This window comes from Pangasianodon hypophthalmus, chromosome 1 (genome assembly GCF_027358585.1).
Source record: "Pangasianodon hypophthalmus isolate fPanHyp1 chromosome 1, fPanHyp1.pri, whole genome shotgun sequence".
NCBI classification, from domain to species: domain Eukaryota; kingdom Metazoa; phylum Chordata; class Actinopteri; order Siluriformes; family Pangasiidae; genus Pangasianodon; species Pangasianodon hypophthalmus.
The window spans coordinates 3,481,772-3,497,459 of NC_069710.1; the positions used below are offsets into that span (position 1 = coordinate 3,481,772).

Consider the following 15,688-nt stretch of genomic DNA (forward strand, 5'->3'; position numbering starts at 1 on the left):
GTTTTCACTGAGGTTGAGGTTAAACAAATTAAAAGCGCTCCAAGGTTTCAATCTCGAAATGATAGATTACAGGACAACTGGAAAGTGTGAGTCAGGCCAGTACACTACCACTCCAAACTGTGTGGACAATTAATAACAGATTGTCTTGAGTCTTCATCAGTCACTGGGAGTCGAGAGGATTCCTCAATCCTGTTAATCAACACTGTCTCAATGTCTCTAATCAGGGATAGCAGGAAATATATTAAAACAACTGAACTGCCTCAGAGAAGGGCTAAACAAGAGAAGAAATTAATTATTTCTTTGGAAACACATGAAAGACTTCATTTTTGTATAATGTTCAGGAAGTAAAAAAGCCGACTATATATTTCTTTGCACTGACTTTTTTTTCCGTTCATGATGCTGAGGATATATTGAAACAAAAATCGACAAAGTTTGCTACCTAATAATGAAAAATGTTCATTCAAAACAGCCACCCTTCCAGTAAAGTGAAGCCTAACATAATTCATATAAATTCTATCCCATTTTTAAATGAGGGCGTTTAAGCCACACCGAGCATAAATTCACTCAGCGAAATGAAGATCCACCAAAATCAAGTAATGTATCAATAAAAGTGGTTGCTGGTTACTGTAGTAATACGATAGGCCTATGACCTCTAGTCTCGATGTTCAGCCAACTGTTTAGTTGACTGCCATACTTTCCTTTTTTTTTTTTTTTTTTTTTGAAGCAGACAATACTGTGCCAAAAGTAAGTTTCAGCATTTCCAATGACGCATGATAACAGATACCTTCAAATGTCTTCAAAGGGGGATTAGACTCTGGCTGCTGTGATGTAAATCAACTTATAAGCTGACAAGCCTGGCTTGATGAGTCGGTTTCTCACCACCAGATGTTTAAGTTATGCTTTGTGACATTCAAAACAACAAGCCCAAGCGAGGTCACAAGATAAGAATTAAGAAGGTTTGGCATTGTGTACAGAAATGATAGCTGTTCAACACTTCTAATAAATCTAAATTCCTATTAAAGAGCAAACTGATAAATTAATATCTACACATTGCTTGAAGACTAAATATGACACATAGCACCCTTTCTAGAAATGTAAGCCCTTGCACAGAATGTGTCATTTCCACCCATTTGTGAGCCATGTTATTTGTTTAAATCCATATTGCCACAGCAGCGCGAGAGACAGTGAAGTGGGAAAACAAATCAAATGAGCCAATAAGTTGAAATGACGCCTTAACAAAAAGAATGGAAAACGGTCTGTAATTACACATCATTTAACTGTGAAGATAATTCAACATCAGAGATCAAGTACAAACCCCTTAATGACGCATGATAGCTGTGATTAAGAAAATTGATGGTGGAAAGGTAAGAGTGTACAGTAGTGTACAGTCTGCTGTGCGCATGGGGAGGAGAAGGTCTGCTTTTTGAAGTGCTATACACTCGCACAAAAGAAACAGTGTCTCTTGGACCGAAATGTCTAGTCTAAACCAGAACAAAGGCACTCTTCTACACTCTTGGTATTTTACATACTGCAATCATTACGGCTTTACAGCATTGCAGGAGAAAAGATAAGTTAAAAGCAGTTATTCAGGAGTTGTATTTCACTCCATGAAATTAAGTGCGTTAGAGGGAAAATTGGCCAGTTTTTTGATCTCTGACCACCAGATGGCAACATTAGCATTTAACCCTAAATTCAGGGTACTGTATCTAATTAATTGTGGTTACTTTAACCGCATTCACTGACCTTTCACTTCAACACGGTCATGCTGTTCTAACAGTTATTGTAACTACTGTAGCTGACGTGCACTTTATGTAGTCCTGTGTAGGTCTGTGTAGTCTCATGTAGTTCTGTGTTGTTTTACGTAGCATCGCCGTTCACGCAAAAATGTCAAGCTTAAACCTCAATAGATTTAACATGCGGCTGGAGTAGTTAATATCCGAGGATGTCCGTCATGACTCTTATCCTTTTCCTGCCACACAAACAGATTACTGTAATGAGGCATCATGTTGTACTTTATGTACCGATAATCATGCCAAGTACTGCCGTCTAGTTGGCCTGCCAACAGTGGAAAACAAATTGAGAACCACATCAGGGTATGCCACAATCACTGATGCGCCACTTTAAATAATGTGTTCTCTAAAAACCAAAGTAAATCTGTTCAAACTCTTATAAAGTGATAAGAGGTCTGCCATGCTGCAAGTAATAATTCGTAGCTCAATTGTAGCCAAGTGTCTTGGATTTAATAATACATTCACAATTCTGATTAAAAACATACTTTAAATCATCGTGATTAACTGATGGAAGTAACTTATTGAAACAGACAGAAGCTTAGGAGGCTTTGTCGTTCTCAATATACATCAAATTTTAGAGTGTTTTACTGCATATTCACTTTCCCCTGGAATCTGGTGATATAAATACATGCTTCACAACGCTCATTAGCAACTTTCCATGCTAAATATAAGACATCAGTTTGCAACAAGGGCAATAAATTAAGTAGTGACCTCACTGAAAATTCATTCATGGGTTGGGAAAGTGGTGACAGTTTGCCTTCCCCTTCCACTGCATACATCTGCATCATTTCCACTGTAATTAAAAGGAAGCCCCAGTTTTTTTTGGAAAATAAATGTCCCTTTTGGAGCATGTTGTCCAAACCTGTTTACTTTGTTGCAATAATTCTTACATGTAAACCATGATGCATACGTAAGGAATTACACGTTCCAGACCGTGCTGTTATATGAAAACAAGTGCATTATGTTCGTATAACAGCACGGTCTGGTGTGTTATTCCTCTTATCCACAGCGATTTGCCAATGATTACAATGTTTAATCTATTAATGAATGACATGTCGCACATTTTATTGGTTTGTGGTTACATTTAATGTTGTGGAACGTCCAAGAGACAAGTTAGGTCCTGTTCTCACCTACATTATAGCTGTGATAAACAGGCATTCCCTCATCCGTCTCTCTCTCTCTCTCTCTCTCTCTCTCACACACACACACACACACACACACACACACACACACACAAAAACACATTGAATCTTGAAAACAGAAAGCGTAACTAAATCCGAAAATGCTCACAACCCAGACTCTTTCCATACGTTTTACTTTGTTAAATAACAGTACATCTGTTTATTATTAATCTTAGATTATGTGGCGCGTCTGCCATACATGTCCCTGTGTGTCTGCCATACATGTCCCTGTGTGTCTGCCATACATGTCCCTGTGTGTCTGCCATACATGTCCCCGTGTGTGTCTGCCATACATGTCCCTGTGTGTCTGCCATACATGTCCCTGTGTGTGTCTGCCATACATGTCCCCGTGTGTGTCTGCCATACATGTCCCCGTGTGTGTCTGCCATACATGTCCCCGTGTGTGTCTGCCATACATGTCCCCGTGTGTGTCTGCCATACATGTCCCCGTGTGTGTCTGCCATACATGTCCCCGTGTGTGTCTGCCATACATGTCCCCGTGTGTCTGTCATACATGTCCCCGTGTGTGTCTGCCATACATGTCCCTGTGTGTCTGCCATACATGTCCCCGTGTGTCTGCCATACATGTCCCCGTGTGTGTCTGCCATACATGTCCCCGTGTGTGTCTGCCATACATGTCCCTGTGTGTGAGCTGTTACTATAGAAACAGTAACATATTAGAATGAACACGTTAATATTAACCCATTAATAAACTACTTACCGAGCCATGCTGATTTACGGAAATAATACACTATAGTATGAATTATAATAATGCATGTTAGAAGAGTAACTAACCTGCAGCTCTGTAAAGGATCTTGGGCTCAAAGAAGATGCAGGGGTTCTGATCAGCAATGCAGGACAAAAGCAGCCCTTTAGCTTGGACTGGACCTCTTGGCACAACCACCTGAGAAATAGCAATCATATGTTATAACTATTTTCCATAAAATACGCACAGAGCACACAAAACACATTTGGGGGAAAGAAAAAAAGCTATGAGTCAGGTGTGACACCCCTCCTTTGATTTTGGAGTAATCCGTTTCAGCCACCTTTTCAGACCACAGAACGACAAAACATGTTTACACACTGTCAGTGGGATAAGAATCGGACAATCTAGAGGCGCTGAGCGCTATATTGTACTATAGTTTAGACACTTCTGGACTGTAAATTGCACAGTAATCACGTAAACTGATAGATCTGGACTGAATGTTGTAACCTACAGTGTAAAATATAGATATTTGTGAGGCAGCCCAGCAAAACCCTTTTTTTTACTGGATCTGAATTGTGGAAACAGCCTAAAATGATGAAAAATCAAGTTTTGACCAAAATTTGACATCTCTATAAAAAAAATTTTTAAAAAATTTACCAAAATGTTTTTTTTTTTTTTTTTAGTATTATTTATTTAGGCTGCTTTCTAACCCTGCCTTGGCTTTCTACCTGCAAAAATGAGTCAGTTAAACAAATCAGTCAGTAAAAACAGTCAGTCTGCCATAATGTCTAAAACCTGGCTAGCTCAGTTTGCATTCTTCAGGATTTGATCAAGTTTTCAGATAGTTACATGCCATACCAAAATGGCCATATGCCTAATCAATTCAGTTTGTAATCAGATACTAGCAGTCGAAACGTCTGTGCTCCTGTAGCACGAACAGAGCTCATTGGAGTGAAGCGACAACAATGAGGTTCGTGTTTAAAAGCCACAAATGACTTTCACCTCCAGTGATGAGACAGAGACTGATGTGGATGATGTTGATAATCAAAGTGCAACTAATTTCCCATTGTAAACTTTCTAATTTTCTCCCTGCTCACTCGTGGGTGTAAATAGTCTTTAAAATGCTAGATCTTTACTTCTGGTTAAGACACATCAGGAAAACCTGTAGCTTTCAGAACCATTACGTAGTAGAAAATGTCTAAATTTAACCATGTGAAATCACATCTGCAGCAAAAAAAAAAAAAAAAAGATTTAATATTCTACACTGTCTAACACTTGTAAACTATGGGATGGTTTAAAAACCACAAATAGAAAACCAGAGATGCTGTTCAGACTAAAAGTTCATCCCAGATTTCGAACAGACTGACTGCTGAACTAAAAAGGCACAAAATCCACTGGTGTAAACACAAAAGACTGTTTTTACACTGTTGCCATTAACGGGAAGAAGTCAATGTTATGGCTTTTAATTACAATTTCACAAAGTGCATTGTGCTTCCTCTATCGTATCCTACTTTCTGACCCACTGTACGTGTGACTAATCTTCCCATCATGTCCTACGAGTTTAGAACAAGGATTATTTGTAAAAGCTCACCTTAAGGCCAGGGCAGTGGGCAAAGAAGGCTTCAGGACTCTGGGAGTGGTAGAGGGAGCCGTGGCCCACGCAGCCCCACGGTGCTCGGATAGTCAGGTTCCCACAGTCGAAATGATTCCCTGAACGGTACCGGTACTTGGCAGCTTCATTTACAATCTTTAAAAGGTATACAAATTATATTGAATTATGATTAACAAATAAACTTGGTATATTTATATGTTAAGTGAAAACAACAAACTTTGCACATATCAGTCTCTTGCCATCCTTAGAAGACACAACACTGCTAACCCTAAGGCTAAAAGCCATTTCACTTCAACGTCATTAAATGTATTGTATGTAAAGTTTGTTGGGAAAAATGCCTCTCAAACTACTCGAAATGAAGTCTTCGTACAAAGCACAATTGAACTGTAATGAAGCTAAATCAATAACATACTAGTACCGAGGCTATGAAAATTACTCAGCCCAAAAAAAAAAAAAAAAAAAAAAAAAAAAACGTGATGAAGTGCAGAGAGACGAGATGACTCAGAGACTGGCTCTGTTTTCAGCAAAGTGGGAAGCAGGTCCCACTGAATTAAAATCCCCCGCTGCCCCCCATTATCACATTAGATATTCAGTTGCCTTGACGAAGGAGCGAAAACTCATCCATCTTCGGCGAGGTGAGGACACACAGGGCCCAACATCAGACGAACAGAATCTGCATGATTCTCTCAGCCAGCTAATGCTTCATTCATCTCCGCATGGTGAATCACTACTGCTATGTGCGAGGCTCTACAAAGCTGTCACCAACAACATGACCGAGTTGCACACCGTACAGCATTTCCATAACTTCCATGTCTCTGGAAGCTCTACAATCTTCCAGCTCTATCAGCAGAATGCAATCGCACATAAAGAGTGAGTCAGATGTGCTCATGAGTACGGCATGATCACAACACACAGGACATAAAAAGCATTAAATCCAAGTCTGCATTTTATCCTCTGAAAAGGACTAATATCAAGTTAAGAGATTTTCAGGCTAAAAAAAAAGAGTTTAAAAAAGTAGAAGATTTTTTTTTTCCTTTGGCATGATAGACACATATACATATACGTGCACATGTACATATATATAGACAGATAGATAGATAGATAGATAGAGGGAGAGAGAGAGAGAGAGAGTAACTGACCCTAGTCTTTGGAAGAATATTTGTGGTTTTTGCAAACATCTCAGCTGTAATTCTGTCAGGTTTTGTGTTGATAGGAAACCAAAGTTACAACATCTGGAACCATGATGTCCACTTTTAAGTGTCCAAAAACCTCTCCAAACAGGTAATTTATGTTTATTTTTACTTTTATTCTGCTTATCCATTCCAAGTCCAGAGTAAAACACAGAAATCTCGAATGGTCAGAAAGAGTATTGATTTTCTGTGTTTAACTCTGTGCTCTCACAGCACTCCACCGCTTTGGTCTAATGCATGTTGCCCTGCACAATGCTCTGATATGATCCACCTATTGATGTAAAAGTATGACTCTTGGCTACCCAACCCTTGAAAGCATTGATGATGCTGACCTTTAGATCATGTGTTATGAAACTAGAAAAACAGTGAAGTGTTTGGTATGGTTATCGTGTGTTTTGGAACCATATTTTAGTGAACAATTATTGGACAATGTTGTATTTGGATCATCTGAATGTTCATTAAAATACAAGTCAAAAATATAACAAGAAAATATAACGATTTTTATTTTGACGTGCACTGGCTTTTAAAAGACTTTACCTTGCATTTGCTAGCTCAAAACCCATAGGTGTCAGAATGCAGTCTATGCTTTGTAAGCTTTTAAATAACATTACAGAAAAACAGATTTTTTTTTACCTTTTTATTTCAGCAGCAAATAATAATTTTGTCCTTATAATCTGGTTCTATTTTGGCAGTTTGTTGCATTGGAAAGTCTGGACATTGAGACAGTTTTATGCTGTTGCATGAGGGTTTCTTAAATGGTCTGTCGACCCTTAAAAAGCATGGGTACTTCTTAAAAAAAAAACCTTAAACATTAATTTACAAAGTAAGAACCGGATTAGAGAGCCCACCTGATCAAAAGCAGGAAAGATGTAATCAGCAAACTGAATTTCTGCAATGGCTGTGGCTCCTGCAACAGCTACTCCTATGCCAAATCCCACAATGCCCTGCTCACACAGTGGAGTGTTAAAAACACGGTCTTGGCCTAGCAAGGAGAAACAAGAAAAAAAATACACATAAGCTGATGAGTGTAACTGTACATAGACCATGTGAGAACCAGCTTTAATAAGACAGAGGATAAAGATCCACAGAACAGACACAAATTAAAACCATCTTGAATAAAACAAGATCCAGTATAGGCCGTTTATTTCCTGACCATGTTATAAAACAAAAAAGGGTCAACGTAATCCTAAACGGGAGACTCATCTATGACCACAAAAACATGGTGTGTTTTCCTCGTCTATCCCATAATCCAATGATAAACCACAAGAATTAGACTGGAGATATAGTCAGGGATTTCTATTTTTATTCATTCCAAGTGGTCAGCTGCTCCTCTATTCTATTCGCCTGTTAGTGTTGGCCCACATACCCAGTGATCACACACTGATTTGGGAAAAAAAAAAAAAATCTTACATAATACTGCCTATATATTACAAGGCCATCGAAAACCACACAGAAAAGCAGATTTAAAGGGCCAGTACACAAGGGCATTCACGAAAAAGCTGATGAATGAGGGAAGACGCATTTGACGAATGTCTCAACATTGCAATTCATCTCCAAACACTGTGTTTCCATTTACAAAAAATTATAAATCTCTGTCACACATGCATGAAAATGAGTGAGTACTAAGCAAAAGGTAGGTTTCGTTTAGGAAGATGGTGCCTGATTTGATAATGTTTCCTGGCTGGTGTGTGCAATCGATTTCACAGAGAGGGAATTTAAAGTGGAATGGCAGGAGGACAAATCACAGCTCAAAATGTGGAATTCAGGTTGACAGCGGTAGCACTGAGTAATGCTCAGAAGTGTGTGTGTGTGTGTGTGTGTGTGTGTGTGTGCGTGCGCGCACATCCCATCTAACAAACTGACACGGAAAATAATGATCCCTCACAATAGGTCAACAACTCTGACGTCAATGAAAACAAAAGAGACTGAGCGAGAGAGGACGAGAGAAGAGATTGAGCGAGGGTACGCAACTTGTGTTTATTTTAACTACAAGTTGCTAAGCAATCCATGAATCACCTCATGTTTGTCCAGCAACGTGAATAAAATCATGGTCATGCAGGAAATATCAAATTGCCATTAATATAGAAACATATAAAGGTTATAAATAGAGGATCGAAAATACAACATGGTGTAAAACTACATTATATCACCAGTGTTTAAAATAATTACAATTTGCTGTTTCATTTAAAAATGTGGATAAGTGCACACAGGTGTAAACAAGTCTGGTATTGCAAAAAATTTCATAAACTACAGTGTAAGATGGATAATACGTTAAAAACATAAAAGGAGTTCGAGGTCTAATTTTACATTTAAAAAAAGAAATAATCCTACTTTAGTGTGCATTAACTTTTGTGTTTTCACTATATATAAAAGCGATATTGTAGATGTGGGAAATATCAAGCAAATTACACAAAGTAACTTACGTTACAAGTGACGTATAAATCTGGATTTATGAAACCTAAAACGTACGTCATGGATGGTTAATAATTATCACTGTGATTAAACTGATGTTCTTACACATGCATGAGACTTATGTGCATAAAACAAAAATTGTGCTCATTCACCGGTAAATGCCACTTTACTCCCCTAATGGAGTGAGTGAGTAATTGTTTCAGGTAATGAATGAATATAAAGTTGACACGTTTGGGGAAAACAAATGACCAAAAGACGGACAGTTAAGAGGAAAAAATACAAAAGGGCTGTACTCATATTAAATTCCCAATGACCACACAGGTCAAACAAATGACCTCACACATACATACATACATACATACATACATACACACAATGTGTGTGTGTGTATGTGTGTGTGTGTATGTGTGTGTGTGTGTATGTGTGTGTGTGTGTGTATATATATTATCACAGTGTCCCAAAACTCTTCATACATAGGAGAAGTTAACACTTTTTAGCAAAATGTCTTCCAAAATTTTTCATACTTTACATATATATATATATATATATATATGTGTGTGTGTGTGTGTGTGTGTGTATTTTAAGAATGCCTTTGACAAAAGAAGAACATATTGAAATCATTCTCATGGCTGGATCGGGAAGCTTGCGATGGACTTAAACAGGAAACATGGCAAGCACATCACACACGACACTACTGCCAAACATGTTAACAAATTCAAACAAATTCAAACAAATTCTAAAAGATTGGAAGTGTTGCAGACCAACCAAGAAGTAGACGTCCACGAACACAACTGACGTTGTGCTGGCATACACAGTCCCCTAGGTATGGAGACTTTTGGGACACCCAGTGTGTGTGTGTGTGTGTGTGTGTGTGTGTGTGTGTGCGTATTTATATATACATATATACACACACACACACACACACACACACACACACACACACACAGATATATAGATAGATAGATAGATAGATAGATAGATAGATAGATAGATAGATATGATAGAGTAAAAAGTCATGGCTCTGCTTGCTCTGTTTGCTCAGAGACATCAGATGATGTTGACTTTTTTGATGAATGGCCTCTGAGTCAATTGTTAAAATTAATGTGTTTCCCCCATATAAGAATATTTCATGACATTCATCCATGACTTTAACTTTAAATAATCATAAACGCATTTCATAAAAAGGCCTTGGGTTGGTAGGATTTAACAACATTAATTAATTCATTATTAGAAATGTTTTTTAAGAAACAATCAGATGCCCACATTTAGAATGTTTTCTGAGTTTTTACAAATAAGGTGCCACGTTGTTATATCTCTCAAAAGCAGGAAGGTGCTGCCATCTAGTGTGAAAACATGGTACACCAAAAACATGGGTATCACACACCATTCAGATAATCACCAATGAGAAGCACTCACCATATTTGTCCCTCAGGCCAACTGTGCATCGAAACACACCACCAAAGGCCACGTCCTCCCCGAAAATTACTTAGGAACACACAGAGAAATCACTTATAAGATAACTCACTTCTGACATGTGACAGTATGGCACCATTTTAACAGATCTATATATATATATATATATATATATATATATATATATATATATATATATGAGCGCAAATCATGTCAGTATTAACACAGAGGTGCACTGCTACCTTAGCTTGTTTTTAGTGATCAGCTCCAAGAATGGATACACAGTAGTTTGAAATTTCAACAATTCCAAAACAGCAATTTAATGAAAAAAATAATAATAATGAAAAAAACCCTGGAAGTACAAGAAAAAGTAAAGCGGTAGTGATAGAAGTGTTAATACCTGCTGTGGGGTCACTGGCCAAAGTGTTGTCCAGGGCACTGGTTATAGACTGGAACAAGTTCATCTTCGTGGTGGGGCCTGGAGCACATATGTACACACATCACCATCATGGAAAAAAGGAAATGTAGTGTCTGTGGTGAAGACAGTGGTACGGAAGCCCTGAACCACAAGTCATGAAAAGAAATGTTCAAGTCCTACGATGTTAATTCAACATAATATCTCATCATTTTGACTTAAAAACTTGTTATCTCATGATATTATGCTGTAATATGAACATAGTATCTTGTTATTTCAACTTATTAACTAATTTCAAGTTATTACTGAGTTATTTCTACTTACTTAACACTTAACACCCATCAATCAATCCAATCAATGAGAATAGTTTATTGAATGTTAGCTTATAATTCTTATCCCATATGCTGCGTCCCAGATAGTGAGCCAGACATTGCTTTAGTGGAATTCAGTGAGCACAGACTCACGGAAACCGGATAGCTTAAGATTCACCTTGTCTGTTTCCAGGGCCTGTGCCCACTGTAGCCTCAGCTTCCTGTTAAACTCCATAAATGGCCAGAGCGGTCATTCTGACTGTTGGAATTTTTTACGAGAACACTCATTCACTTTACCTCTTTATTACACTCAGGGTGGTGGTGGATCCAGAGCCTGTCATGAGAACACGGGGTGCGAGGCGGAAAAAAAGCCCTGAATAGAAGATCAGTAAAATGCAGGGCACCATGCGTACTCACTCACACCAGGGGGAAATTCAGCATACCCAATCCACCTACTGGAAGGTTTTATTAGGTGAAACCAGAGAGCCCAGAGGAAACCCACATGGACATGGGGAGAACATGCAAAGCTCCACCATTCCACCCATTTGATGAGATAATAACTCAAAATAATGATACTTGAAATAATAAAGATTTAATATCTTTAAATAATGGGGTAACAAGTCAAAAATGATGAGATATTACATCACAGTAATAACATAATATCTAGAAATAACAAGTTATTAGGGCGAAATGATGATATAACTATATAGCACTTCGACTTTATTCCACAACTTGCAGTTCAGGGCTTTAGTGCAGCGGCCTCACACCGGAGAAAACCTCCTGCACTGTGCACTCCAAGGAAACAGTATGAAAAAGAAAGTCAGTAAACACAGGCTGGTAGCAAACAGAGCTGGAACTTAAAGCTGATACAGTGACCTGCTTGGCAAAGGACAGCACTGTACATGGAGAGAAGGAAGATTAATGTTAGACCAGTTAAGGTTGTGGTAAAGACACAGGGGTTAGTTTTAAAGCAATAAGCTGCTTTTGCTCATATCAGATAAGTGTACAGACATGTTATTATCTAGCTGGTTATATACATCAAAGATGCAATTAGCAGGACAATAAGCAGGAAATAGCCAGCTAACTACTAAACTTAACTAACTAGTTGTCATCAAAGAAGACATCACATTACTCTGTAACTCTGCATATGAATGCATAAAGGTGTAGTTAATAATGGCTAATACTAACAGATCCTGATCTGATCTGAGGAGCTGTTTGTGATTGTGTGTGGAGCACGCAAACACACACACACACACACACACACACAGCAAGGCCATTTAACGTACCGTAAGTCGTGGGGACAGGGTCAGGGTAAAAGGTGAAGTGTGCTGCATGTCTTTTTTGTGTCTTCAGCCTCATGCAGGAGCTCGGTGAGAGTCTGAGGACTGAGATTCCTGCATTAGTGCTGTGCACACCGCCGCACACATCAGTAACAGAGGCTTTAAAAGCCGCAGTCCTGAGCAGTAAGCGCGCGACCGCCGCCATTGCAGAACACTGCGGCCAGGAAGAGGGATTCTGACGTCACTCAGGCATGTTGAGTGGATTGGTGGAAAATGTGGGCCGTTCTGAAACTACAGCCTGTGATAGGTTTGGGCTGTGACTCGTTTCCTCTGAAGGGAAGAGTGCATCCTATTGGAGTAGGAAACAGCTTTATCCCTGGAGTACTGGGCGCGCGAGGCGGAAATATACACATTCACGCGCTCACTCACTACCAGGGACAAGCCAATCCTCACACCAGGAATGTCAAGAGATACTGCGCATGCGCACTCCACTTTCTTGCACGTCTATAATTTTTTTATTTCTTCATATACTCTTCATATACAGCACAAAGTTTGTGGAAACCTGATCATCGCACCCATATGTGGTTCTTCCCCAAACTGGTGCCACAAATTTGGAAGCACACAATTGTATAGAATGTCTTTGTAGGTTATAACAATACAATTTGCCTTCACTGGAGCTAAACCTGTTCCAGCATGACAATGCTCCTGTGCACAAAGCGAGGTCCATGAAGACATGGTGTGTGAAGGTTGGAGTGGAAGAACTCGAGTGTCCTGCACAGAGCCCTGACCTCAACCCCACTGAACACCTCTGGGATGAACTGGAACACCGACTGAACCCCAGACCTCCTCACCAACATCAGTGTCTGACCTCACTAATGCTCTTGTAGCTGAATGAACACAAATCCGCACAGCCACGCTCCAAAATGTAGTGGAAAGCTTCCCAGAGGAGTGGAGCTTATTATAACAGCAAATTGGGACTAAATCTGGAATGAGATTTTCAACAAGCACATGCTGTATGAATGTTATGGTCAGGTGTCCACAAACTTTTGGCCATATAGTGTATTTTAATGCTGGATGCATTTCCAGATAATAAGGCCATCTATTAAAATATGCTACCGAATATAGTTTAATGCTTTTGGCAGTATCAAAATGTGACTTGTAGTTTTTTTGTATTAGTATTTCATAGTAAAAAAAATAGACAAAATAGCACAAAATTATTGTGGTGTTGTTTTATAAAGACCTATAAATGTGTGCTACACTAAGAAACTTTGATAAAGTAGGACGGATCGTTAGAACTGGAAAGATTTTGGAAGGTGGGAGGAAACCAGAGAACCTGGAGGAAACCCACACAGACACAGAGAGAACATGAGAAACTCCCACACATACAGTAGCCCAAGCTCAAGATCGAACCAGGACACTGGAGCTGTGGCTACACAGCTACACACTGTACCACCATGCCACAATAAGCAATAAATAAAGATATTTACAGCACTTGGCAGATGTGTTGTCCAGAGCAACTTTACAGAAGCATTTGGTTGCCTACTTGGAGAAAACAAAAGACTGTAATATAGATCAGCTCGAGTCTGAAGATCCCAACAAGTTAAGGCACGGTCAGAAACAGTGTGCATACATTCATAAATACACAGAAAAATAGAAAGAATAAAAAGATTTTTAATTTGCGTAATTGTGTTTGTTTAAGAGCTTGTTGAAGAGATGTGTCTGCAAATGACTCAGTTATTCAGGCAGCTAGAAGTTCAGCTGGGCACCAAGACAAAGAAGAGCCTAGCTTATAGAAGACTGAAGATTTACAGCACAGTGCAGGACATAACCATTGCCATCAGGCACATTGTGCTGTTCCATTTCTGGCACTGTAGGCATGCATCAGGGTTTTCAAATCTAACACAGTCAGCTACAGGAAACCAGTGGAAAGAATGCGCTAATGGAGTCACACAGCAGAACTTAGCTGAGCAAGCTGCAGTACTCAAGGTCAAGATGGCATGGAACTGAACAGTAAGTTCTCAAAGAAGATGGCTCAAACAAGGCGTGTATGTCCAAGAACCCAGCCTCAATCAGCCTCAATGATGGGTTGTCTGCTAAATATGCTGAAATGCAGATAGCAACCTGGTTACGTGATGGTGGGAAGAAAAATTTCTTGTCTAAATCTAAATTTCCTGTCACAGGATCACGATGAGGGCTCATCAAAAACTGGTGACATACCATGGTGACAATCCCTCATTTCCCCAAATCAGATCAGACTACTTTATTGTCCATTAAATTTGCATATGCTGCTCTAGTGGATAGAATCTTCACTAGAACTTCTGTATCTATTATAAGAAAATTATCAGAGATACCACCGCTGTACTAATTGAGCAATTTTACCATTTGTGCTGTTAATGTTGAGGCCTCTAGATCTGGCACATCAAGAAATAAACTAATATTTTAAAAATATTGACCTGCAATGCAGCTTAATTTACCATAGCAATGAAACCCAGTTTAAAAAAATTAAAAAAGCACTGTGATGAGACAGTAAATGCCGGGTTAACTGAAACTACAAGTCACCCAAGTTAAGTCACCCAGATAAGCTCTAGCTTTGACCCACATTCTCAGACAATCAAATGTTAAATAAAGTGTTAAAATTGTTATTTAAAAGGAAATATTTGTTCAATAAAATGTTATTTGTATAGTGCTTTTAATAGGGGGGCACAGTGGCTTAGTGGTGAGCACGTTTTCCATGCACCTCCAGGGTTGGGGGTTCAATTCCTGACTTTGTGCGTGGAGTGTGTATGTTCTCCCTGTGCTTCAGAGGTTTCCTCCAGGTACTCCAGTTTCCTACTCTAGTCCAAAGACATGCACTGTAGGCTGATTGGCATCTCTAATTTGTCCTTAGTGAGTGAATGAGTGTGTGTGTGCAATTGTGCCCTGCGATGGGCTGACACCCCATCCAGGGTGTCTTCCACCCTGTGCCCCGAGTCCCCTGGGATAAGCGTCCGGCTCCCTACGACCCGGTGTAGGATAAGCGGTACAGAAAATGGATAGATGGATGGATAGACAGATAGTGCTTTTAATAGACATTGTCAGAAAATTGGGCTCCAACAATTAGACACCAACAAATTTGACTACATTGATTATTTACAGCTCCTGACAGTCAGGAGGGGTGAAACAGAACCATGCTTTTATTAGGTTCCTGACTGTTTGACTTCATCTACTGTTAAGCTATTAAATGACTTTGCAGAAGGCAATGTACTATTGAGCAAATTAAGGCAAAGCCACCACTTTTGTGTTGTGAAAGAATACCTTTGTTAAATAGAGACACTGTTCACAGGCTATTCTATGCATCCAGTGCTCACATTTCTCTTCTACCCCTTTTTCTAAAGATAT

At 39.2% G+C, this 15,688-nt stretch overlaps 1 protein-coding gene across 2 annotated transcripts in view; it reads right to left on the minus strand.

The window, feature by feature from the left end:
* Positions 1 to 12,546, minus strand: part of bckdhb (branched chain keto acid dehydrogenase E1 subunit beta) — a 50,835-nt gene extending 38,289 nt beyond the window's left edge. For both annotated transcript variants that reach the window (XM_026914389.3, XM_026914388.3), the window contains exons 1-6: positions 12,317 to 12,546; positions 10,705 to 10,782; positions 10,308 to 10,376; positions 7,328 to 7,461; positions 5,269 to 5,424; positions 3,767 to 3,875 (exon numbers count right to left, since the gene is read on the minus strand). In XM_026914389.3, the coding sequence (XP_026770190.3) occupies positions 3,767 to 3,875; positions 5,269 to 5,424; positions 7,328 to 7,461; positions 10,308 to 10,376; positions 10,705 to 10,782; positions 12,317 to 12,515 (745 nt within the window). In that variant the 5' untranslated portion in view covers positions 12,516 to 12,546. The remainder of the gene's footprint in view (positions 1 to 3,766; positions 3,876 to 5,268; positions 5,425 to 7,327; positions 7,462 to 10,307; positions 10,377 to 10,704; positions 10,783 to 12,316) is intronic.
* Positions 12,547 to 15,688: the final 3,142 nt, after the last annotated feature.